Genomic DNA, 23,855 nt, shown 5'->3' on the forward strand with positions numbered 1-23,855 from the left:
GCGGAGTAGAACGGGTACAAGTGGATCGATTTTTCACTCCGTCAATAATTACAAAGACTAGGGGACACTCGATGAAGTTACAGGGAAATACTTTTCAAACCGTGCTGAGTCGTAGCTTTGTGGTGGACATTAGGAGCTCTTCTAGCCTGTCATTTAATATAATTGTTGGTTGGAGCTCGTCAGGCCTCCTCCCGTTTTTTTTTTGGGGGGGGGGAAAACCATTTATCTGGCCCAACTCTTCTTGACTGGTTTCCTGCTGTGGGGTCCGTTGCCTTTCTTTTATAGGTTTTGGAACATAACTCTGCACCTAAAATCCTGGGAACGCCCATGACCCGGCCACGCCCCCCCCCTCCCCCGTAGAGTTGCAAACAAGATCAGTTAAGCACAGAGGTTATAGAGCAGGGGCACGGAGCAGATATGGCGTAACTGGTGATTAGCGCCACTTAGGGCTCCTTTTACTAAGGCGCGCTAGCGTTTTTAGCGCACGGAGGATATTACCGCGTGCTATGCTCAATGCTGGCGTTAAGGTCTAGCGCGCGTGGTAATTCAGCGCGCTATTCCGTGCGTTAATGCCCTAATGCAGCTTAGTCAAAGGCCGATTATGGATTCCTATCGCCAATTTCGCCAATTACTTTGTGCGCGTTTCTGCAATCCATGTCCACAATTTTGCACCTAACTATGGACAACCTGTACGGAACGTGTCACAATTTTGCACCTAACTATGGACAACCTGTACGGAACTTGGAGAGATATATATATATATATATATATATATGAGAAATTATCAAAACATTTCAAGGCAGAATCCTCAAAGAGATCTGGAAGGAGAGGTGCTTCAGAAAGAAGGATCCCTGATAAGAACCACGTTAAACCCCACCCCTTTTTACAAAACCATTTTTAGTGCCGGCTGGCGTGCTGAATGCTCTGAGCTGCTCTGACGCTCATAGGAACTGTACGGCTGCTGGAGCAGCGCAGAGCATTCTGCACGCCAGCCGGCGCTAAAAAACCTCTTGCGCGCTTTTGTAAAGGGTGGGGTGGGGTACATGATTTCTTTCCATACCAGCATGGCGCTCATTATCTTCCAGATCGTTCCCTCATCAGTGGGAGGATGGAATGAGGCTTTACGGATCTCTTGGTTCGCCCCCCCTGTGCCCCGTTGCTCCCTGCCTGCTGAGATCCTAGAGACCCCTGCTCAGCCTTCTAGGCTTCTCCCTTCATGCCCTTATCACTTCGCATGCATGTATCTGCCGCATGCATGCTTGAATTCTGCCACTGTTTTGCTTTCCACCACCTCTGCCGAAGGCACTTCCGGGCCCCTGCAAGCCTCCCAAAAAAAAAAAAGAATGGCTCTCGTTTCCCCCTTCAGCGTCACATCACAACCCCCAGGTCCTCCCATTTCTTTTCTGCTTTTGTGGACCTTACGCAGTCTGCTAGGCAGAATTATTACCTCGGCCCGGTCAAACCAAACAGACTAATGCCATCTTATTGTGAGCATCCTAAGATAAGTAGGAATTATATCTCTGGGCCAAAACCAAGACTGGATCAGCCTGTTCAGGTGGACTGGGAGATGTGGCAACCCTACTAGTTTCAAGTTCAAGTTTGTAGTTTATTTAAAAATGTATTATACGGTCTAACCAGGCTTCTAGGCGGTGTACATTAATGAATGAAAACAATCGGGTTAACCAACGTATTTGGGGGAATAATTAACCAAACGGACAAGCGGACAAAGGGAAAAGAGGGGTCGAACTACAATATTATAGGAAAGAGACACTGAAGGAAGGAACAAGAGGTGGGGGAAAGACCAAAAGAAGAAGTCGAATTGTCCTTAGAAGGACAGTGGCTATTAAACAGCATCTTTAAAAGAGACGTTACTACTTGAAGGCGTCTTTAAACAAGAAGATTTTTAATTTGGATTTAAACTGGTTTAATTTGGATTTAAACTGGTTTAAGTTGGATTTAAACTGGTTTAAATTTGTTTCCTGTCTTATGTAGAGTTCCAGAGGGAGGGTGCCGTGACCGAAAAGATATTTAAGCGCAAAGAGGGGATATTGAGAAGATGTTGCGGAGCGGAGTGATCTGAGGGTGGGGGGGCGTTGGGTGTAAGAAGTCTGTTTATGAACTCCGGTTGATTACAAGTTCTAGTTTTGAATGTAAGCGGAAGAATTTTATAAGTGATTCTATGTTCGATGGGGAGCCCATGTGCTTTAATTCGTAGAGGTGAAAACATGGTCGAATTTCCTTGGCTGGAAGATAATTTTAAAAGATTTTTTTTTTTTTTAATTTGGGACCCATATACTATTCAAAATCTTTCCTCTAGAGCATGATTGTTAATATTTTACATTGAAGCTTTGGAAATATTTATAACTTTGTAATACCTAGTAATATGTGTCATCTTCCATTCAAAAGAGGGGGTAGAAATTGGGGGGTGTAGGGGTAGGATGAAATAGGTCATATCGAAAGGTATATTGAAGGAATGATAAATTTATTTTTATATTATGGTTTTAATTACTTCAATATAATTTGAATAGGAGGAGGAAAGGGGAGGGAGGAAATGGGGGGAAGAGGGGAAGGGAGGTGGGGTAGTAGGGAGGTTGATTTGGGTCATATGGAAATATATTTTGAAGGAATGATAGAAATATATATGTAAATATTATAATTGTAAATCTGCTTGAAATGAAATCTATTTGTATTATATTATATTATTTCCTTCAATAAAATGTTATAAATTAAAATAAATATTTTGAATAATCTGCAATCGTTAGATTTCTTTCTGTGTGATCCCTTTGAATAAGGCATTACAATAGTCAATATGGGAGATCACCAGAGAGTGAATTTGAATATTGACAGTTGAGGGTTCGAGTACTTAAGAAAGACAGCGGATCAATCGCAGACGGTAGAAACATTTTTTTTAACTACGGCACTGATTTGATCGTGGTAATTGAATTTACCATGAAGGATCACTCCGAGTAATTTTAGGGTAGAAACTGTTTGAATAGGGATGGGATTGAGTAGGGGCTGGCCTTCTTTGAGGGGAAAAATCATTTTTGATTAATAATATTCTGGCCTTTTCCCTTCATTTCTACCACTACTGCTGGTTACTACTTATCACCAGAAATACGCAGTACTGTGCACCAAATATGGAAGAGACAGTCCCTGCTCGAAAGAGCTTACAATCGAGTTATGACAGACAAATTGGACAAAAAGGTGCATCTATGTACACACAGGGCTCAAGTGGGGGGAACTACAGAGGGAGTGATAAGACAGCGATGGATGCTTAGCAGCGTCAGAGAAGTGGGCTTTGAGCGTGGCTACGAATAGTGCCAGAGATGGAGCCTGATTTACTGAGTCAGGCATATGGTACAGCAAGGAAAGAGGGACGGAGTCTGGAGCTGGCCGTAGAGGAGAAGGGTACGGATAAGAGAGGCTTACTCGCTGAGCGGAGTTTCCAGGGTACACTTTAAAGGTGCCTGTTTTAATTTTTAAGCTTCTTTGTGGCATATGCTCTCTACTTGTACCTCTTAACTCTCAAAGACAGGGTCCGGTCAGGACTTTGCAAAAAACTTAAACTAAACTAAAGCTTAACTTTGTATACCGAGTCATCATTCTGAGAAGGCTCGACTCGGTTTCCAGCAATTAAACTAGGGAAATCCTCTTCATTTTAAACCGACAGAAATACGGAACAGTATTCCCCTAAGCTGAAGTGAATTAGGTTCAGTTCAATCCTTCCGCTAAAACCGTAAAAACTTGGCTATGTCTCAAAATGGTACGTTTTTTTTATTTCTTTCACTTTTAATGTACTGTAAACCGAGTCGAGCTTTACCATAGGAAGATGACCCAGGTCTATAAATTCAAGTTTCCGTTTAGTTTAGTTCCCAGGGAGGAGTATAGGGAGAGAGGACGGAGGAGCCGCGGAGTGAACGCGCTTGTAAGCTCAGCAAAAGGAGTTGGAACCGTAGGGGGCGCCTACATGCTAGGGTTCACGGTGCAGGGTCTACTCACTGGGGCCTCCTTTATTAATCCTGCAGGTCACACCGTTGTGGATACTGCTATTATTATAGTATAATACAATTATTTCGATGATTAACTGCCTACTAAATCCAGTCTAGTTACAGCTAACACATAATTGCCAGGTATTATTGTATTATCTGATTAGAATCACCTTCCCACCCCAGCAAACACATGCAAACACCATAGGGACTTTGGGGACAGAGGTGTGGCTCCTTCCTAACTCAGATTAACATAGCTATTCTCTTTCTTGCATTAATGTACTATTTTAAGACGGATTTCCTACCTCCAACCCTTTTGTTCCACTTAATCCTGTTCGTCTCATGTTTGTCACCCTTTTTCTTCTCTTTTTTTTTTAACGATTTAAATGATCTTAGAATGTTAAACCACCTATCATCTAGGCAGTATATTCTTGAAACTGGATCAGTGTTAGGTAATGGAGGATTTTCATGCCAACGAATGCCAAACCCTCTGCAGCCTGGCTGCCAACAGGCTGTCGCTGCTTTCTCGCTGTCTGTCTCGCAAGCTCACTCTCTACCTTCACCCCTGAAACTGGGACGCTGGTCCCAATCCTGAGCGCCAGAAGAAATCCACTCCGGCTGTCGGGTAGGGGGGATGCAAGGTAAGCTCTACACTCGTAAGCTCTGCATTCACTGGCTGACACCTTCTCTGCCTTCTAGCCTTTCACAGGTTAGAGGAAAAGAGAGCGAAGGCTCGTTAGATTTAGGACAGTATCACAGGGAGAGGGCACTGCTGTTTCTTTTGGCGATGTTGATTTTCTAATCCTAATTTAGCTGCGATAGATGACTTTCTCCACATACTCCCAATGGTAACAGGTTAGGGTTGCCAACTGGATCCACAGTCACCCGATAGGGCTGATCCAGTCCTGGATTTACCCCCACTGCATTTAGGGACTCGTAGTTTCGATTTCCCTACGAAAAGAAGACTACGAATCCAGCATGCAATAGGCTAAACCCAAGACTGGATCAGCCCTGCTGGGTGACTCTGGATCCAGCTGGCAAGCTTACGTCTTTGTGCTCATCTGTCCACCCTTCTACGCTGGACTCCGTCTCTGGCAGTGTTCGAGGCCCAGTTAAAAGCTCACCTCTTTGAGAGTGTTTTCGACTCCTAATTCCTCTCACCTTGGGTTCTGCATCCCCAACCCTATATGTCATGTCTGTCTGTCCAAGTTAGATTGCAAGCTCTTCTGAGCAGGGACCATCTATAAATGCCAGCCCACCTCTTCGAGTGTGCTTTCGACTCCTAACTCCTCTCATCTTGGGTTCTGCATCCCCAACCTTATATATGTCATGTCTGTCTGTCCAAGTTAGATTGTAAGCTCTTCCGAGCAGGGACTGTCTATAAATGCCAAAATGTACAGCGCAGCGTACACCTTTCAGCGCCATAGAAGTGATAAGTTGTAGTAGGACTAGTTCCAGTGCCCCAATCTTAGAAGTGGCAGGGCTTGATACCCCATGGAAAGGGTGGCGGACGTTTGGCGTGCTCTCCCGGTGGAAATGAAAAGGACAAAATTAGTGAAAGAATTTTTTAAAAAAAGAGAAAAAACACAGAGGATCCCTGTTTCTCAGGAGAGTGGTATAAAATATTTCTACTCAATGCAAGGTGTTTTTATGTATCCGAAAACATTTATCACTCAGTCATCCACTGTTGCGGGTGAGCCATACATTTCCAAACATAATCTCGAAAAGTCGCATAACGCAACCCCTAAACAGACCACAACACATCACAAATGCTCCTCACATCACATCACAAGCCTGATAAAATATAATCCCCCCCCACTCTGCTCATTTACAATCCAAATGCCTGAATAAAAAGCAGATTCAAAACCCACTTGTATTATCTAAAAACCTCAATTCTAAGGAAGTTTGTTGTTGTTTTTTTCCGTTCAGAATGTGCTCCAGCAGAAAATGCCCTCTGACATGTTTCATCTGAGTAGCCTACCCTAACCACCTTATTGGGCAGACTAGATGGGCCGTGCTGGTCTTTGTCTGCCGTCATCTACCCTCTAAGCCAGCCGGTCCTATAGGTGTCGAGCTCTGTGTCCCACAGGTACAACTAAGCTATGCCCACGCTTTCTACATTATGAGCTGACAAAGTAACAGTCACAAGAAAGAGCACTGGCTTCCTGATGTCATCTTTCACCTGTTCTGTAATAATCAGCCTCTATCTCTGACCCTTCGGCTGCTAGGCACTGTTCAGGGTGTGCTCTTTTCTTTTTTCTGTTTATGTGTTCCCAGTTTTGTTTTGCAAATCCAAAAGACTTCACCAAGTAGGCAAAAGAGGGAGGCTGGCACAGGGAGGAGCCATCGTTACCTAACTGAGATCTTCTGCCTTGCGCTTGCCAGAACTTCTGCAGCAGGCTTCTTGGAGGACCACTGGTTTTACCTCTGGTGAGTGCTGGACTGGCATATGGTTTTCCTCTAGCACTCGGGACTGGGACCTGCTTCTCAGCTTCAGGGCTGATGGTGTAGCGTGATCTGGGAGACACATAGGAAGAGGACAGTAACAGCCTGCTGGCAAGGAGGAAGGTAACCAGGCTGTAGAAGTCTGGCATATATAAATATTAGGATGTGTGAGTGTGTTTATTTGGTGGTGGAGTACATTGAAGACTGCATGAAATCACAGGGTGATGCAGAGCTGTGGAGTGGGGGGAGAGAGGGAAGAGATGCAAGAAGAGAGAAAGAGAGCCATGTAAAGAGAGAGCAGAGTGTCCACAGATGAAGACATGGCCCAGGGCTGGTTCTTTAGATTCAGCAGACATGAGGGGAGAAAGACCTCTTTTTTTCAGTAAGTTATACTAGGACCACATCATAAAAGAAGGAGCTCACATGCATGCCTACAGCTAAGAGAGATTCCCCCACTTTCCAGCTACTAAAATGGTTAAGAGGCAGGAGGAGTTGCCGTACAGTGAGAGATTAGAGAAACTGGGCCTCTTCTCCCTTGAAAAGAGGAGACTGAGAGGGGACATGATCGAGACATTCAAGATAATGAAGGGAATAGACTTAGTAGATAAAGACAAACTGTTCACCCTCTCCAAGGTAGAGAGAACGAGAGGGCACCATCTAAAGTTGAAAGAGGATAGATTCCGTACAAACGTAAGGAAGTTCTTCTTCACCCAGAGAGTGGTAGAAAACTGGAACGCTCTTCCAGAGGCTGTTATAGGGGAAAACACCCTCTAGGGACTCAAGACGAAGTTAGACAAGTTCCTGCTGAACCAGAACGTACGCAGGTAAGGCTAGTCTCAGGGCGCTGGTCTTTGACCTAGGGGCCGCCGCGGGAGTGGACTGCTGGGCACGATGGACCAGTGGTTTACCCAGCAGCGGCGATTCTTATGTTCTTACCCTGCCTCATTCTCTTCCCTTTCATGGTACAGGATCTCAGCGGATGGCAGGGGGAGGGTGATGCACTGTGGTTTCCAGGTTTCTTCTATATTTGATATACCGACCATCGGCGAGTATCTGATCGGTTTATAGAGTAAAATTACAATGTTAATTCCAATATTAAAATTAAAATATAATTCTAAAAAGAAAAGTCATTTACTAAATAATTACATAATTGACAGACAGGACAGGGTTGATACGTAAGGTAGGGGGATTAGTTTGGGAGAATAAAATGCATTGAAGTAAAAAAAAAATTAAAAGGACAGTGAAAAGGGAAGGAAACAGAAGGAGGGAGTTGCTTCTTAAAAGTGGTTCACTTCCATCCTCGATCTGAGGAGGGGTGGGAGAAGTGCTCTTGTCTCATGTTAGAAATGCGTCGTGGAATAAGAATGTTTTGAGTTTCCTCTTACATTTGTCGAGAGATTCTTCTAATCGGATGTCAGGTGGGAGAGAATTCCAAAGTGTGGGTGCTGTGGCGGAAAAAAAAAATCGTATCGCGAGTTGTGTTCACGCTGTACATTCGGTCACTGATCAGCTGTTGTTTTTTTCCAGGTGACTGAAGTCTTACAGAGGCTTCCACCGTCAGCCAGATAAACCCCTCTTGCCTCCCAGTTCATCACTGGTGCAGCTTGTGGGTCTCTACGGTGAGAACGCTGCTTGACTCCCATCTGATCCATGGAACTCGACTGAAGTTATACGGTCACCCAAGCGAGCCAGAGGTCAGCTCTACGCTGTGCAAGGTAAGGTGAAACCTTCAAGACCCAGAGACAAGGAGCCTCTCTCAACGCTCGAGAAAGACCAGCGCATAGGAAGGGGAAGAAATCAAAGGCTGAATTAATGTGGAGAATTCTTTATTCCCCTATTAGACCCTCTTTCCACACCAACACAGGGGTCGATAAAGAAAAATGTAGAGCATGTCCGTCTCAATGTAGCGCTCTGAGCTGACTTTTGCATCAGTGCCTCCCTCCTCCCCCCCCCCAACACAATCTAGTAGCTCTATCTGTCTTTCAAGTTCCTCCCACCCTGCTACTGATAAAGGGTGCCAAAATCCCAAATCCCAGTCTAGCATCTGTCCCTCCCTCCCCACTCACAAGGAAAGATGCTGGACCGGGATTTTATCACTGGTACCCTGAGCTAGTCCCTCATCTGGTCCATAGGCAGAGCTGGCCCTGATGTAAAGAGGTGACTCTTCATGACCTTGGTCTACTCTATAACAAGTGTGTCCAAGGTCAGTCTTTGAGAGTCGCATGCCATTGACCGCCACTGTGCGCAAATCTCTCTCATGCATATTCATAACCAAAAGATCTAGGCTGAACGTGGGCAAGCCTGTTGCTCAGGATCAGGGCTGGCTCGGCCATTAGGCATCTGGGGTAGGGTTAACAGATTTTAGTTAAATAAAATCCAGACCCATAGCCCCGCCTCCAGGCATGCCCAGTTTCACCCTGTTCCGCCCACATCAGGCCCCAGCCCCACCCCCTCAACCTGTTCTTATTGGTCGGGATGGCATCTGTGCTTTCGAGCAGGGACTGTTTTCTTTGTCACTCTGTACCACGCTGCGTGCGTCTGCTAGCGCTACAGAAATCATTCATAGTAGTTAATGTGATGAGTTTCAGTCTTTGGGGAAGCAGAGCTTAGATTGTGATGTCGTCATGCCTCATTCCACCAATAACGGCCAACCTCTTCAGTGATGTCACAACGGCTCGATTGTCCTGTTACTCCCCTCTGCCCTCCATCCCAGCCAGCAGATTAACCCTTCCCCTTAACTGTATCCAGGACATCCTGTTTGTCTGTTTAGATTGTAAGCTCTTTGGAGCAGGGACTGTCTTCTTTGTGACTCTGTACAGCGCTGCGTACGTCTGGTAGTGCTATAAAAATAATAGTATAAAAAAATATATGATTGTTCTACAGTGCGGTTAAATGTTTATATTTCTGATACGTTTCGTGTTAGTTCTGTTACTAGAATTCAATTTGCCATTAGTTTTATGTGAAGCCATAGCCCACTCTGGGTGAATCTCTTCAAAAAGGCAGTTAATAAATCCCGATCAATTAAAAAAAACAAAAAAAAAACCACCATCCAAGGTATGATGCCCATTTTGCACAGGATTACTTTGGGAAGGGTAATGATGGAATAATGATTATCAAGTTTAATTTAAGTATAGAAATCTCAATGAGGGGAGGGGGCTAGAAACTTGACCATTAATTGTGGGAGGGGGAAGATGAAGATTATTTAGAGCGCCTAACACTGTTGCATCAACCGTGCCCAGTATTCGATGTGGGGGGGGGGAGGCCCAAGGGGCCATGGCCTCCCCGAAAACTGGTGGTCAGAAGGGTCAGTTATGGCTCTGCTCCTCCACCCACCTCCTCCCGGCTGCCGTAATTTAAAATCTGCAGGTATCGCTGTAGAATGACGATCTCCGGGGCTTGTTGATGCTGCATGGTGGCAACCTGAAGATTTAAAATTACAGTGACTGGGGAAGGTAGGTGGGGGAGTCATTATGCCTCAGGATCCTGCTGGGGCTAGGGCAAAGCTTTTGCCCCCCCCCCCCCCAACAAAAAAAGTGTCTCGCTGCCTATGGATCCCTTTGTTTCCAGGCACATTAGATAGATTGTGAACCCACCGGGACAGACAGGGAAAGTGCCTGTACATAAACCACTTTGAACGTGGTTGTATAACTGCAAAAAGATGGTATAAAAGGCCCAATCCTTTTCTCTGATGTCATAATGCCTCATTCCACCAATGCCTAAGAACCAACCTCATCAGTGATGTCACAATGGCTTCATTGTTCTATACTTGGCTCACTTCTGATATGGCATTGGAGGAGGAGGATATGGCATTGGAGGAGAGTGTGGAGCAGTGGTTAGCAGCACCCTGAGCTTGTAGGTTCAAACCCTGTGTTGCTCCCTGTGACCCCGCGCAAGTCACTTAATCCTCCACTGCTCCAGGTACGTTAGATAGATTGCGAGCCCACTGGGACAGATTTGGAAAATGCTTGAAGGACCTGTATTTAAACCGCTTTTAGTGTGGTTGTATATCTACAAAAAGGCCCAATCTAGAGAATGACACGGTGACAAAATTCATCACCGTTCCCGTCTCCGCGGGAAACCATCCCATGTCATTCTTTAGTGTCTATGTCAACCTGAGTCCTTCTACACCAGCATTTTTCAACGCAAAGGCTTGAGGGTCAGTGGCTGGGCCCATTCGTACTCTGAGTCTTTCCTCCCTCCTTAAGGAACAACATGGAGATGGCTTCCTGTTGTTATCCGCGGGGACGGGAAGGGTGATGAATTTTGTCACCATGTCATTCTCTATCCCAATCCCCCCTTTATGCATTTATGTGCAAATAAGAAAGAGAATTTGTAGATAAAACAAGAACATCCAGTCTATACCAATTAAAGAAACACTCAGGTACAAACTCCCTAGAGACATTACTTTGTAGTGCCAATGGCGGAGCTTCATTGTCTAGGAATAGCATTGTCACCTATACCTTTTCCTTTTCACTTATGTTGTGCGTTGCCATTATGAATGCAAAGTATGGACAGATGTGACCATGTGTGTTTCATGTTGTTTCCAGCCTGTGAGATGCCCACGACTGCCCCCCGAGACCCTGCGCCTCCGGATGGAGGCTGGGGCTGGTTGATTGTCCTTGCAGCGTTCCTGATGAACTCTCTATCCTACGGGGTCATCCGTTCAGTGGGAGTTTTCTTTGTGGAATTTGTCCATTTTTTTGACAAGTCATCTGGGGAGGTCTCCTGGATCTCCTCCATTGCCATCGCAGTGCAGCAGTTTGCAAGTGAGTCTTTAAGTTGGGGAGAAGGAAAGGGGGCATGAGGAGGACAGCCTAATGGATGAGGGTTGCAGTGGGGGAGGGTGGACCGGCGTTTCCTATGAAAAAGGATTGCTGTTCTGTGTGGTCCAGATTCAATATCCACTTGATAGCATCAAAATTGGAATCGATTTCTGTCACAAAACCAAACTGAAAGTGTGTCATGTAGTCACATTCAAGAAGAGCTTAATTATGCGTTACAAATGTATACATGCTTTCGTCAAGGTTCCATGGCCGCACGCTGAAGATGATACAGCACCTGCTATCATGCAACCAAGATTTCAATATACTGTAGTCAAAAACTGCATGCAGTCTCTTCTGGACTGGATGGGCAGGTGGCCAAAATAGCAGTCTATCTCTAGTCTCCTGGAGGTCTCTCAGGCATGCTTTTTCTTCTCTTGTTTATATGTCTTCAGGTCCCATTGGCAGCGCCATCAGCTCACAGTATGGAGAACGGTTGGTGGTGATGGGAGGAGGTGTCCTATCGTGCCTGGGCATCCTGCTAGCCTCATTTGGGAAAAGCCTGTTACATCTCTACCTTGGCCTTGGGGTGCTTACAGGTGGGTACCAAACAAGCAAAAGCTACCGATGTCTCAAATTCATGAAAGACCAGATGGATGGATGAGGACAGATAGATGATAATGATGGATGGGAGTAGAGTGAATGGAGGGGGACAGAAGATGGTGGACATGGAGGTGGATAATGGACAGGAGATGGATGGACATGGACAGAAGAAGTTGGATGAATGGATGAGGAGTGAATATTGAAGGATAGAAGATGATAGCAGACATGGACATGAAAGATAGAAGAAGAAATACAATGTGATAATGGAGGCAGATAAGGAGAAACAGAAGGTGATGAATGGATGAGTAGACAAATGACTTATTTATTTAAGAGTTTACTATACCGCTAAAATGGACAAGGCAGAACTAAGCGGTTTACAGGCTACTTAAAAGAATATAAAGGAACTCCAATAACTCGATAGAAAAGATGTCATGTTCGCACAGTATGGGTAAGACAGTGAGACACAGAGGGGTTTATTATAAGTGTCACTGGAAATGTCCCCACTTTAATGAGGAGATGTAGAAGATGAGGGATGAGGAATGAGGAAAAATAGAAAATTGTGGTTGGAAAATGAATACGGAGAGACAGAAGATGCTAGTAAAGGTGAAAGATCAATCAGGAGAGAAATGATAATGGTTGAAGACAAGAGTATGATTGATGGCAAGTGGTATGAAGAGACAGGTGATGAGTAGATGACTGAAGGGCGGATGATGAATGGATGCAGAGTACTAAGCCATACTAGGTCAGATCATTGGTCCATCTAGCCCAGTGAATGGAAGGAACTAGAAGATGATGGATAAATGAAAGGTGAGCTGATGAAGTGAGAGAGATGGTGGTAGAGATGAAGACTGAAGATAATGGATGGATGGATGGAAGGAGAGTGAAGAGAGACAAAAACATTTTCTGTGCTAGGTCAGACCACAAGTCCATTGAGCCCAACATCCTGTCTCCAACAGCGGCCAATATAAACCACGAGGAAGTGCCTGGTGGCTTCCAAAGAATAAATCCATTTCTTGTTGCAGTCTCCCAGGAATAAGAGCTGGCTAACATGTATCTGACTAATAACTGTTTACCAACTTTTCCTCCAGGAACATGTTCAATCCTCTTTTAAACTCATTTATGTTAAATGCCTTGATCACATCCTCCAATAACAAATGCCACAGCTTGATTGTGTGTTAGGTGAAAAAATACATTCATCAGTTTTATTTTAAATTTGCTATCTGTTAGTTTCTTGGAGAGCCCCTGAGTCTGAGTGCTATTTGAAAGAGCTTCCTGGCTGTTCCACCCCACAATGATGCATGAATATTGAATGAAATGGAGAATGGATAAGCTGAGACAGGACAGTTGAATGGACTACAAGGTAGATGTGGATAGACATAAGATGATAGAAGGAGGATAGTGGTTGCAGATGAAGAACCCTATGGAATATTGGTCGCCGCATCTGAAAAAAGATATAGTGGAATTAGGAAAGGTACAGAGCAGGGCAATGAAAATGATAAAAGGGATGGGACTACCCTATGAGGAAAGGCTAAAGCGGCAAGGCCTCTTCAGCTTGGAGGAGATGGCTCAGAGCATCTCTGCAATACTGATTCCTGAAGCAATGCGGTCTCCAGTGGCCATTGACTGGAATAGCCTCTGCAAACTACCAGTAGAGCAAAATGGCAGAAGTGAATGAATGAATCCCTTTTTATTTGCCCTTTTAAATTGATCTCCATCGGTTTGTTATTGAGATAAACTGCTTTGCGTTCCATAATTGGGGAGAGGGCGTTCTCTAAATATAATGTGATAGAGTATAAACCTAATCCATCTCTTGAGCCGTTTTCAAATGCTGACTCCCTGGTAGTCTGAAGATATCACTTTGTTTTGGGTTTTTAATTGTGTAATGAAGCAAACAGACAGACACCGGGACCACACTGTGTTATTGTGAGAAGGTCCACCTTGTCTGCCACAGTGTGCTCTGCTGATCAATGCTTTTTTCTTGCTTCCTTAGATTCTACATAAAGATATCTATACACTGAAAGGATTTGAACCCTCAGCCTCTTGCTCCAAAAACTGTACCACCTTCCACTAGGCCACCACTTACCCAGTGATGTTTGGGATGACTTTTCTCTCCCTTATACTTTTCTCTCTCTGATTTGATTTTTAAAATAGATAAAAGACATTTATTCACGAAAGGATTTGAACCCTCAGCCCCTTGCTCCAAAAACAGGCACACCTTCCAGTAGCCCAACACTTACCTGGTGTCTTTTAAGTTGACTTTTCTCTCCCTTATACCGTTCTCTCTCTGATTTGATTTTAAAAATAGATAAAAAGCATATTTATTCACTAAAAGGATTTGAACCCTTCACCCCTTGTTCCAAAAACTGTGCTACCTTACCACTAGGCCACCACTTACCCAGGGACTATTGGGTTGACTTTTCTCTCCCTTATACCTTTCTCTCTCTTGATTCGCTTTTAAAAATAGATAAAAGACATTTATTCATGAAAGGATTTGAACCCGAACCCTCTTGCTCCAAAAACAGGAACACTGTCCATAAGGCCGCCACTTAACCGATGACTTTTAGGTTGACTTTTCTGCCTCTTATACCTTTCTCTCTCTGATTTGATTTTAAAAATAGATGGCTTAGGGAAATCCACTGCTTATTTCTAGGATAAGCACCATAAAATATGTTTCAATACTTGGGATCTAGCTAGCCACTAGCTAAAAAGGATACTGGACTTGATGGACCTTTGGTCTGTCCCACTATGGCAATTTTTATGTTCTTATGATAGAGAACAGATAAATGACTGATGCTAACAATGAGTGAATGAAAGAATTATTAGATGGTTTCATGGACCTTGATGGTTTAATAGATTATAGATCCTGGACAAACATATCACTATATGGTGTAAGTTGAAAAACAAATAGAGGCCATGGATGAGAAGTACTGATGACAGGTTTACTGACGGTGAATAAATGATCCATATTGAGGACAGATAGCTGTATGTGTATATGTGGTGAATAATGAGAAGGATGCATGATATGAATTAATGGATGATAAGTTGATGGCCAACATTTAGGATGAATTAATGAGTAAACCAATGGACAGCTGAGGACAGGTAGAAGATGAATGATAAAGTGCTGGATAGGAAAACGGTGATGGAATTCAAAAAAGCATAGGATAAAAATAGAGGATCTCTAATTAGAAAATAAAGGATGGTATTGGACAGACCTACATGGTCTGTGTCCCATATGTGGTGATTTGGTGTAGGATGGGCTGGAGAGGGCATCAATGTGAACTCCACTAATACGGAACATGAGGATGTAACTGGTCAGACTTTATGGTAGACATCCTGCAAACAACGGGATGGTTGGATAGGCTGCTGTGAGCTTGGACGGCAACTTCAGCATTTGGAACCTAGGACAATACCAGACTTTACAGTCTACGGCCCAGAAATATCAAAGAAGAGACAAGTTGATTTAATCATGTATTTTTTAATGGGTATAACTTATGGACAGACTGGATGGACCGTTCAGGTCTTTATCTGCCGTAATTTACTATGTTACTATGGTATGATGAAATGTTTATGACGTATAGTAAATCATAAAAACAAAAGGAATTGACCCCGAAATATCCACAAAGAAGAAAATCCAGAGAAAATCAAAAATACTCTGTGGAGTGACGATATTCCTAAATGGACTTTATTTGAAAGTGTCAAAGTTCCAAAGGTACACTGAAATCATCCACATAAAACAATTCCATCCACATAAAAGTAAATCATCCACATAAGAGCCTTAAAGGACCTAGTCCGCTAAGGATACAGGACCCAACACGGTCCCCTTTCTATTGCAAATGCAAGCAGTGTCTCACTTCCGGCTCACCACACAATTGTTTCCCACGTACTCACCTTTATAGGACCCCCAGGGACCCCTGAAGAAGACTTTTTGTTGAAACGCGGACCGTGTTGGGTCCTGTATCCCTAGCGGACTAAGGCTCTTATGTGGATGATTTACTTTTATGTGGATGGAATTATTTTATGTGGATGATTTCAGTGGACCTTTGGAACTTTGACACTTTCAAATAATGTCCATTTAGGAACATCGTCACTCCATATAGTAAATCATATCATTTTAGGATTCCATATATTGACCTGGCCAGGCAAAAGCATTGGTTAAGTGGGATGTGGGATAACGAACATCAACCCAACGTGCTTTGGTGCAGTATAAAATTGTTCTTTCTTTTGATCAGGTTTTGGCTGGGCACTGGTCTTCACCCCAACAATGGGTATGATTCCTAAGTACTTTACCCGTCGCCGTGTCCTCGCCTTGGGCCTGGCTCTAACTGGCAACGGAATATCCTCTTTCCTCTTTTCGCCATTCTTCCAAGTCCTCCTTGATAACTTCAGTTGGCGGGGTGCCCTTCTGATCCTGTCTGCCATCGTGCTCAACCTCTGTGTGTGCGGAGCACTGCTCCGACCCCCAGCTTTCCAAGGCGAGGTTATCAAGAAGTCTGCAAACTCTGAGGATATGTCCAGGGGTCAGCTGTGCCTAAGAAAATTTTCTTCCATCTTTGACCTCAGCTTGTTCCAAAATCGTGGATTTGTTGTGTACACAGTGGCGCTTCTTCTCATAGGGACTGGCTATTTCATCCCCTATGTACACCTTGTGCCACACGGAACAGATCTAGGACTGAGCAGCTACGAGGCGGCTTTTCTAATGTCTATCACAGCCCTGGCAGATGCAGCCATGAGACTCATTTCGGGCTGTTTCGCCGACCTAAGACTCCTGTCATCAGCACAGCTCCTCTTCCTGTGGAACACCTTGACGGGACTCAGCCTTCTCCTGCTGCCCTTTGGCGAATCCTATTTCAGCATCATGGCCCTGGGAACCTTCTATGGATGCAGTGCTGGGGGGTTCGCCCCCTTGATCTTTGCTGTGGTGCCTGACATTGTGGGAGTCTCCAGGGTGACGAATGCCATAGGGCTGTGCTTGATGGTCATGAGTTTTGGGGGGCTACTGGGCCCCCCTCTTTCAGGTAAGGAGAAAAATGGTGCAGGTAGCCACAGTTCACCTCTGATAATAGCCAGCAAGGCAGTCCCTCCCTGCACAAACACTAATTGCAAGGCGTAGCACCCCTTTTCCTCCCCCCCACCTCCACACACTCCTTTCCCTCCCCCTCCTGCCGCATGCCTGCTGCATCCCTTCCTCTGTAATGTTCCTGGCACAAGCAGCAACCCCCAAGCTGCTGTAACGCTAGTGTCAGCTCTTCCTCTGATGTCACTTCCCAGATGCGGGTCCAGGAAGTGACATCAGAGGAAGCGCCAAAGCTGGCGCGACAGCAGGTTGGGGGTTTCTGCTCACACCAGGAACGTTACAGAGGCACGGGGTAAGGGAAGCAGCAGTGGGGGGGGGGGGGGGGCAAGAAAGGAGCTGGAGGGGTGGAGAGGAAGACGGATGACTGCGCCCTCACCAAGACGTTGCCCGGGGTGGACCTCCCCCCTTAATACGCCACTGGGTCTGTGTTATCTATAGAACATGACAGGGTAAGCTTGATGTGAGAACTGCTGCTATGTGAATTAGTCCTGTCACAATCTGCCAGGGTTTGTAAGCCTACATAATAATAGCCTTACTGGGTCAGACGAAAGGTCCATCTAGCCCAGTATCCCATTCCAAGTCGCAAGTACCTGGCAAAACCCCAAAGAGTAGCAGCATTCCATAGTGGCAGAACTGTGCCAGATCTGTTATGGAATGGTAATGAAAGTCTGAAATTATGTGCTAAGCCTTAGGTGAGACCACTTACACCGTATTTACGGCTGGCGCCTACAGCAGTTGGACATGTAAATGCAACGATCTGTGAAGGGCATGCAGGAAGAGTTGGAACGCCCCTGGCAAACTCAAGCCCGTCTCGTGTCAATACCCCCTTTGCAGTTGGGCACTATAAGAACATAAGAGAACATAAGAACAGCCATACTGGGTCAGGCCAATGGTCCATCTAGCTCAGTTTCCTGTTTCCAGGCCAATCCAGGTTACAAGTGCCTGGCGGAACCCAAAACGTGGCAACATTCCAAAATCCCCAAAAGAGTAGCAAGATTCTGGAATGCCAAAGAGTAGCAAGGTTCCAGAACCCAAAATAGCTACATTACATGCTACCAATCCAGGGCAAGCAGCAGCTTCCACCGGTCCCCCCCCCCCACCCCTCCCCCCATGTCTGTCTCAATAGCAGACTTGGGACTTTTCCTCCTGAAACTTGTCCAAACCTTTTTTTAAACCCAACCACGCTAACTGCTGTTACCACATTCTCCGACAATGAGTTCCAGAGCTTAACTATTCTTTAAGTATAAAACTATTTCCTCCTGGAATGCAGTGCTCAGTGTACAGAATAGGGCGTAAGTCAGATATATGCACAATTGCTAATTAGTGCTTCTTAATTTATTTTTTATTTATTTATTTATTTGGATTTTTATCCCGTCCTCCCAGTAGCTCAGAACGGTCTACAAATGAACATACACAGTGGAGAGTAACTAGACATATAAGTAATACAACAGGTTCAGTGATTGGATTTATAGATTTTGGAGAGAATTAAATACAGGGAGAGTATAGCAGAAAGAGAGAAGGGGGAAATACAGTAGTTTAGTTTAAGGAAAGTTATATGCGTTTAGGTACAATTTGTTAGTGGAGAGAGTAAGAGAGGGTTATACTGGAGTTTGGGGAGGTGATAGGAGAGTGGAGGGGTGGGGCATAAGGGGGGGAGAAGACAAAGGAGACCTTTAGTTGAAGAGGAGGGTCTTTACCGATTTACGGAATGTTAATAATGAGTTCTGTTGTCTAAGTTGGGGGGGGAGTTGGTTCCAAAGGTGTGGAATGAAGTGGCTGTAGGATCGTTTGTGGGCAGTTTCTGTGAGCAGGGATCTTCTGGGGGGGGGGGAGGTGCATAGGCGTATCTCTGACTTTGAGCGGAGGGTGCGAGTGGGGTTGTAGATGGGAAGCTTGGATTTTATGTAGGAGGGGGTGGTGGAATAGATTCTCTTGTGGGCAATTGCCAGGGCTTTGAAAGTACAGCGTTGGCTAATTGGGAGCCAGTGTTCAGCATGGAGTGCCGGGGAGATGGAATCGTGGTAGTTGAGGTTGTGTAGGAGGCAGATGGCTGCATTTTGGACCCGTTGGAGGCGTTTGATATTATTTTTGGTTAGTCCATTAAATAGGGAATTACAATAATCCATTCTGGAGAGGACATATGCGTATAGGAGTTGGGCGAGGTCTGGTGTGGAGATGTAGGGTTTGATCCTTTTCAGTTGGCGAAGGTAGTAGAAGGAGGTGGAGACTACTTGGGATATGTGGGCAGATAGGGATAGGTGTCCGTCTAGGGTTACTCCCAGGCTGCGAACTTGATCTGCTGCCGTTAGAAGAGTGGAATCCCATGTTAGTGTAGGTCGTAGGTATTTGGTGTTTTTGTTTCTGATCCATAGGAGTTCGGTTTTGGAGGCGTTAAGTTGAAGCTTGTTGTTTGACATCCAAGTTTTCATGTCAGTGAGGCAGAGTTCGAGGTTAGCAATTTGGGATGGCCGGTTTTCGCCTAAGGGGAGGAGCAGCTGGATGTCATCTGCATAAGAGTGGATTTTGATTTTATATTTTTGCGCTATATCGATGACGGGTTTGATGTAGAGGTTGAATAGGAGGGGGGATAGAAGGGCGCCTTGAGGAACACCATATTTGATAGGCTTAGGGTTAGATTTATGTGTCCCTAGTAGGACAGTTTGGGTCCTTTGGTGAAGGAAGGAGGTGATCCATTGGAGGGCTGTGTCTTTGATTCCGAGGTCGTGGAGTCTAGATGTGAGTAGGTGGTGGTCAACTGTGTCGAAGGCAGCGCTAAGGTCAAGTAGGACTAGTAGGGCGTCATTGCCTTTGTCGAGTATTGACCAGCTGTCGTCGATGATATCAAGGAGTACTGATTCTGTGCTGTGGCCTTTACGGAAGCCGGATTGGGCTGGGGATAGGGCAGCTTGTTCTTCAATGAAAGGGTGTAGGTGGTGGAGCACAATTCGTTCAAGGAGTTTGGAGACAATTAGGAGGTTGGAGACTGGGCGATAGTTGCCAGGTTCATTAGGATCAAGGGAGGGTTTTTTGAGAGTGGGCTTGATAATAGCTGATTTCCAGCTGAGGGGAACAGTTCCAGTAGTTAGAGAGGTGTTAATGATGGGGAGGATGGATTCTGCCATGGCGTCTCCGGCAGACAGCAGGAGGCTGGACGGGCAGGGGTCGAGGATGGTGTTGGAGGGTTTGAGTTCTCTCAGGGTTTCGAGGACCTCCGCATGAGTAGTTGGATGAAATTGGGAGAGAGTGGCGGAAGGGGGGGTATATGGAATTGGCTGGAGCTGAGTAGGAGTGGGTTTGGTGTTGACGTCGAGGTTAGCTCGGATGTTTTGTACTTTGGACTGGAAGAAGTCCGAGAGAATTTCGCTATCGAGTTCTGTTTGGTTGGTTTGATTATTCCTTTGGGCGTTGGTGAAGAGATGGTTGGTGAGGGTGAACAGTTGTTTAGATCTAGAAGGGGCTTGTTGTAGGAGACGAGAGTAGTAGGTCTTTTTTGCTTCTAGAATGGCAGCTTTGTATGTGGTGGATATGCTTTTCCAGTGGGTTTTGGTTTCATTGTCCGGGTGTTTGGCCCAGATCCTTTCTGCTTTTCTCAGGGATCGTTTTATGGATCGGAGGTCATTAGTGTACCAGGGAGCAGGTGCTTTGTTGGTGATTATTTGGGTTGTTTTTGTCTGGACCAGGTTATTATAGAGGGATTGGATGTTAGAGTGCCATGTGGCGGCTGCCAGGTCAATTGATAGGGGATGTTGGGTACAAGATTCATTTAGGGTGCGAATACCTGCGGTCATATCTTGAGGGTTGACCGAATTAGGGAGTTGACGTAGGGTGTGGGGGGGGTGGGATCTTTGCGTGGGGTTAGGGCAGTATCGAGTGGGAGTTCGAATTCAATTAACACCAATTATTGGTACTTATTTCTAAATAAGTGTCAATTTTGCATCAATTAGCTTAACTGAGTCTGTTCCATAGCTCAGTGTGCAATTGCACGGCTAAATTTTAGCACCATTTATAGAATTTGGGGGGATATGTGTTTATAATGCACCCTCCTGATGGCATTCTTTTCCACACAAAAAGACCCTCTCAAACACAAAACGAAAACTTTCTAGCTGCCTATCCCTACCCAGAAATAGAGTTCCTGGAATCGACTTTTGCCTACAATATAATTGTGCCGGTGCCCCCTCCCCCTTCTGCCTATTGGTGGGTGCAAGAGTCAATCAACCAAATTGGAGAGGCAGGATCTTCTGATTCATTTGTTCTCACTCTCAACTTGCAGGACTCCTCCGAGACCTCACCGGAAACTTCCGGGCCTCCTTCCTGATCTGTGCCTCGTTCATCCTCTTGGGCAGCTGCGTCTTGCTTGGCCTTCCGTCCTTCTTCTCCTGCGCCTCTTCCACCTGTCCACAGAGGAAGGACCAGGATCCCCTGGCTCCAGAAGACGACCCCCTGTCATCCAGTGTCTTGATCGCCAAGTCCTCCACAGACCACTCCCTCCGTTCATCCCAGACCACTCGGCTGTCCACTGCACTCTCAGACAGCAGCTGCTAAGTTTCTCCGAGTAGCATTTCCTGGATCTTTCCAGCTGGTGGCGATATCCTCCGTAGCCTATGGTACAGAGGGGGAGAAGGGGGCTCAGACACCTACCTGCACCCCTGTCCTGTTGGATTAATTTTATACCGTAGTGGTCCCTGCTGCTATGGTCAGTGGTCTCCCCTGCCCTCTATGAATAGTTTACAGACCAGCTGTCCTTTGGCATCCTTGGAGAACAGCAAAATTCCTCTCCCCAAGCCATTATATTGTAAATAAGGATCAGTTTAGAAGCATCATTATTATACCATAGCCACTAATAGACTAGAAATGGCATATAAGGGCATCTCACACAGCCATTAAGGGTCAGATTTACATATGAGGTGGACAAGCTACAGCTTAAGAATCGCACAGAGAGGGGAAAACGCTTGAGTACCTGAATGTGAACCACATAGGCTATAAAAATATATAAGATATTAAAAAATAAATATCTTGACATGGAGCCTCACAATTCAGTAGCATGGAAAACCATTAAACCTTAAAATTTACTTCCTATTTAATCAAGAGGGGAGAGGCTCTTAAATGTTACAAATTAGGGGCCAAAATACGTAGAATTCTGGCCCTGGAGTCATGAATATATTGCAATCGATGTGAGATGCTCTTATGAAGGCCAAAGGCTCTCTATTCTAATTAATATGAGGCGATCTCGCAGGAATAAGACAGCCTCGAAGCTATTATAAAGCAAATCAGATTCCACTGGCATAGAGAAGGCTAGAGCGGTCAGGCTGATTTGCTTCAAGAGAATACAAAAAACAAAAAAAGATTCATGGTAGGGATGAGACAGCGTCAGATAAGATATTTCAGAAGGAAGAGACAGTCCCACAGTTTGTAGACACAATAATCTCCTCTCAGTCTCCAGTTGACTTTCTGGGTCTGTTTTTCCAGTGTCAGATCAGTGAGAAATCTCTGTCCTTCGTCCCGCCCCTCCCCGGTGTTTTTCTGTCAGATGCAGCGCACACCATAACAGGAAAGGACTCCGTTCTTAAGCCAGGGTTTAGTGACACCCAAGCAAAATATCATAATGGACCCCCAGAAGAGGGAGGATGCACTGCAGAAGACGGAGGAGTGACTCTACGTTGCTCCCTTCCTACCTGGATGCACTGCAGGGACTGATTGAGTGGACTTGGCACCACTGGCCAGAGTGTTAAATAGGTCAAAATCTCAGATTTACTACTTGTGATCTTCCTGGTATTGAACTGTGGTGCTCTTTGCTTCTCACCTCAGTTCAAGGATGCTGTCCCAGAAAGCATGCCTCTCCCCCACCTTGTGTAAGAGTTACAGTAAATATCAAAGTACTGCCGGGGTATGTGCCAATATTTCTCAATTTCTCACGGGGCGTTGAGGTGTTTTTGCACCCTCTTGATGATTTCTGACTCAAGGTTTCAGACTCGCACTAAAAACGCAGGATTTTTGCTCATGCCACGAGCAGAGTCGCATTCCTCCTCCATATCTCTTCAATGCTGTTTCAAGGATCGTGATTTTTTAATTTTTTTTTTTAAATAAAAATGTGCTGAAGAAACATCATTACAACAGATGGCCTAGATAGAAAATGGGAAGCCAATGGAGTATGCGCCCCCTCTCCTCCTTCCCCAGTAAGTGCGTGACTAAAAGCCTATATAAGGCTGGTTCCAATTCAACCAGACCCCAAAGGAGCACAAAAAAAACTGCTGTACTAAAGAAACCCGTCAAGGATTTCCAGCTGGCTCTGTGCTTAGAAGACGAGTCGATCAAGTTCTGGTTTTACTACCTATAATAAATGTAACCACTTTGGTTGTACCACAGAAAGGCGGTAGAACAAATCCATTATCCCTTACATCAGGGGTGTCAAAGTCCCTTCTCGAGGGCCGCAATCCAGTCAGGTTCTCAGGATTTCCCCAATGAATATACATGAGATCTATTTGCGTGCACTGCTTTCATTGTATGCTAATAGATCTCATGCATATTCATTGGGGAAATCCTGAAAACCCAACTGGATTGCGGCCCTCGAGGAGGGACTTTGACACCCCTGCTTTACATTGTATGTCCAGAATGATCACGTTGCCTGGTTCCAGGAGGGAAATTCTGGGCCAGTCCTGGATTTATGACAACCTTATGCTGAGGCATTATGAGACTACAGCACTGATGTCAAAGGGTTGAATCAGAGACCTGGGTTGAAGCAGAGACCTCAACTTAGGGTTCCCATATGGCTCCAGAAAAAGGAGGACGGATTGAGACATCCGAGTTTTAATTCCATTGAAAGCACTGGAAGTAAAACCTTGATGTCTCAATCCGTCCTCCTTTTTCTGGAGCCATATGGTAACCCTACGGCTCAGCTATTACATTAGCCACAATCTCCCTCATGTAGGGCTATCAGAAGTCCGGATTTCCCCAGATATGTCCTCCTTTTGAGGACATGTCAGGGGGTCC

At 45.2% G+C, this 23,855-nt stretch overlaps 1 protein-coding gene across 2 annotated transcripts in view; it reads left to right on the plus strand.

Annotated features, from left to right (window-relative positions):
- LOC117349544 (monocarboxylate transporter 13-like) overlaps positions 1–23,268 on the plus strand; it is a 31,490-nt gene extending 8,222 nt beyond the window's left edge. The window contains exons 1-6 of one of the 2 annotated variants that reach the window (XM_033923094.1): positions 6,123–6,416; positions 7,959–8,146; positions 10,979–11,197; positions 11,647–11,790; positions 16,024–16,809; positions 21,139–23,268. In XM_033923094.1, coding sequence (XP_033778985.1) covers positions 10,987–11,197; positions 11,647–11,790; positions 16,024–16,809; positions 21,139–21,410 — 1,413 coding nt within the window. In that variant the 5' untranslated portion in view covers positions 6,123–6,416; positions 7,959–8,146; positions 10,979–10,986 and the 3' untranslated portion in view covers positions 21,411–23,268. Of the gene's footprint in view, positions 1–6,122; positions 6,417–7,958; positions 8,147–10,978; positions 11,198–11,646; positions 11,791–16,023; positions 16,810–21,138 lie in introns of those variants that run through there. The other variant, XM_033923095.1, reaches the window with a different exon arrangement.
- Positions 23,269–23,855: the final 587 nt, after the last annotated feature.

The sequence above is a fragment of the Geotrypetes seraphini genome, chromosome 16 (genome assembly GCF_902459505.1).
Source record: "Geotrypetes seraphini chromosome 16, aGeoSer1.1, whole genome shotgun sequence".
Taxonomy (NCBI): domain Eukaryota; kingdom Metazoa; phylum Chordata; class Amphibia; order Gymnophiona; family Dermophiidae; genus Geotrypetes; species Geotrypetes seraphini.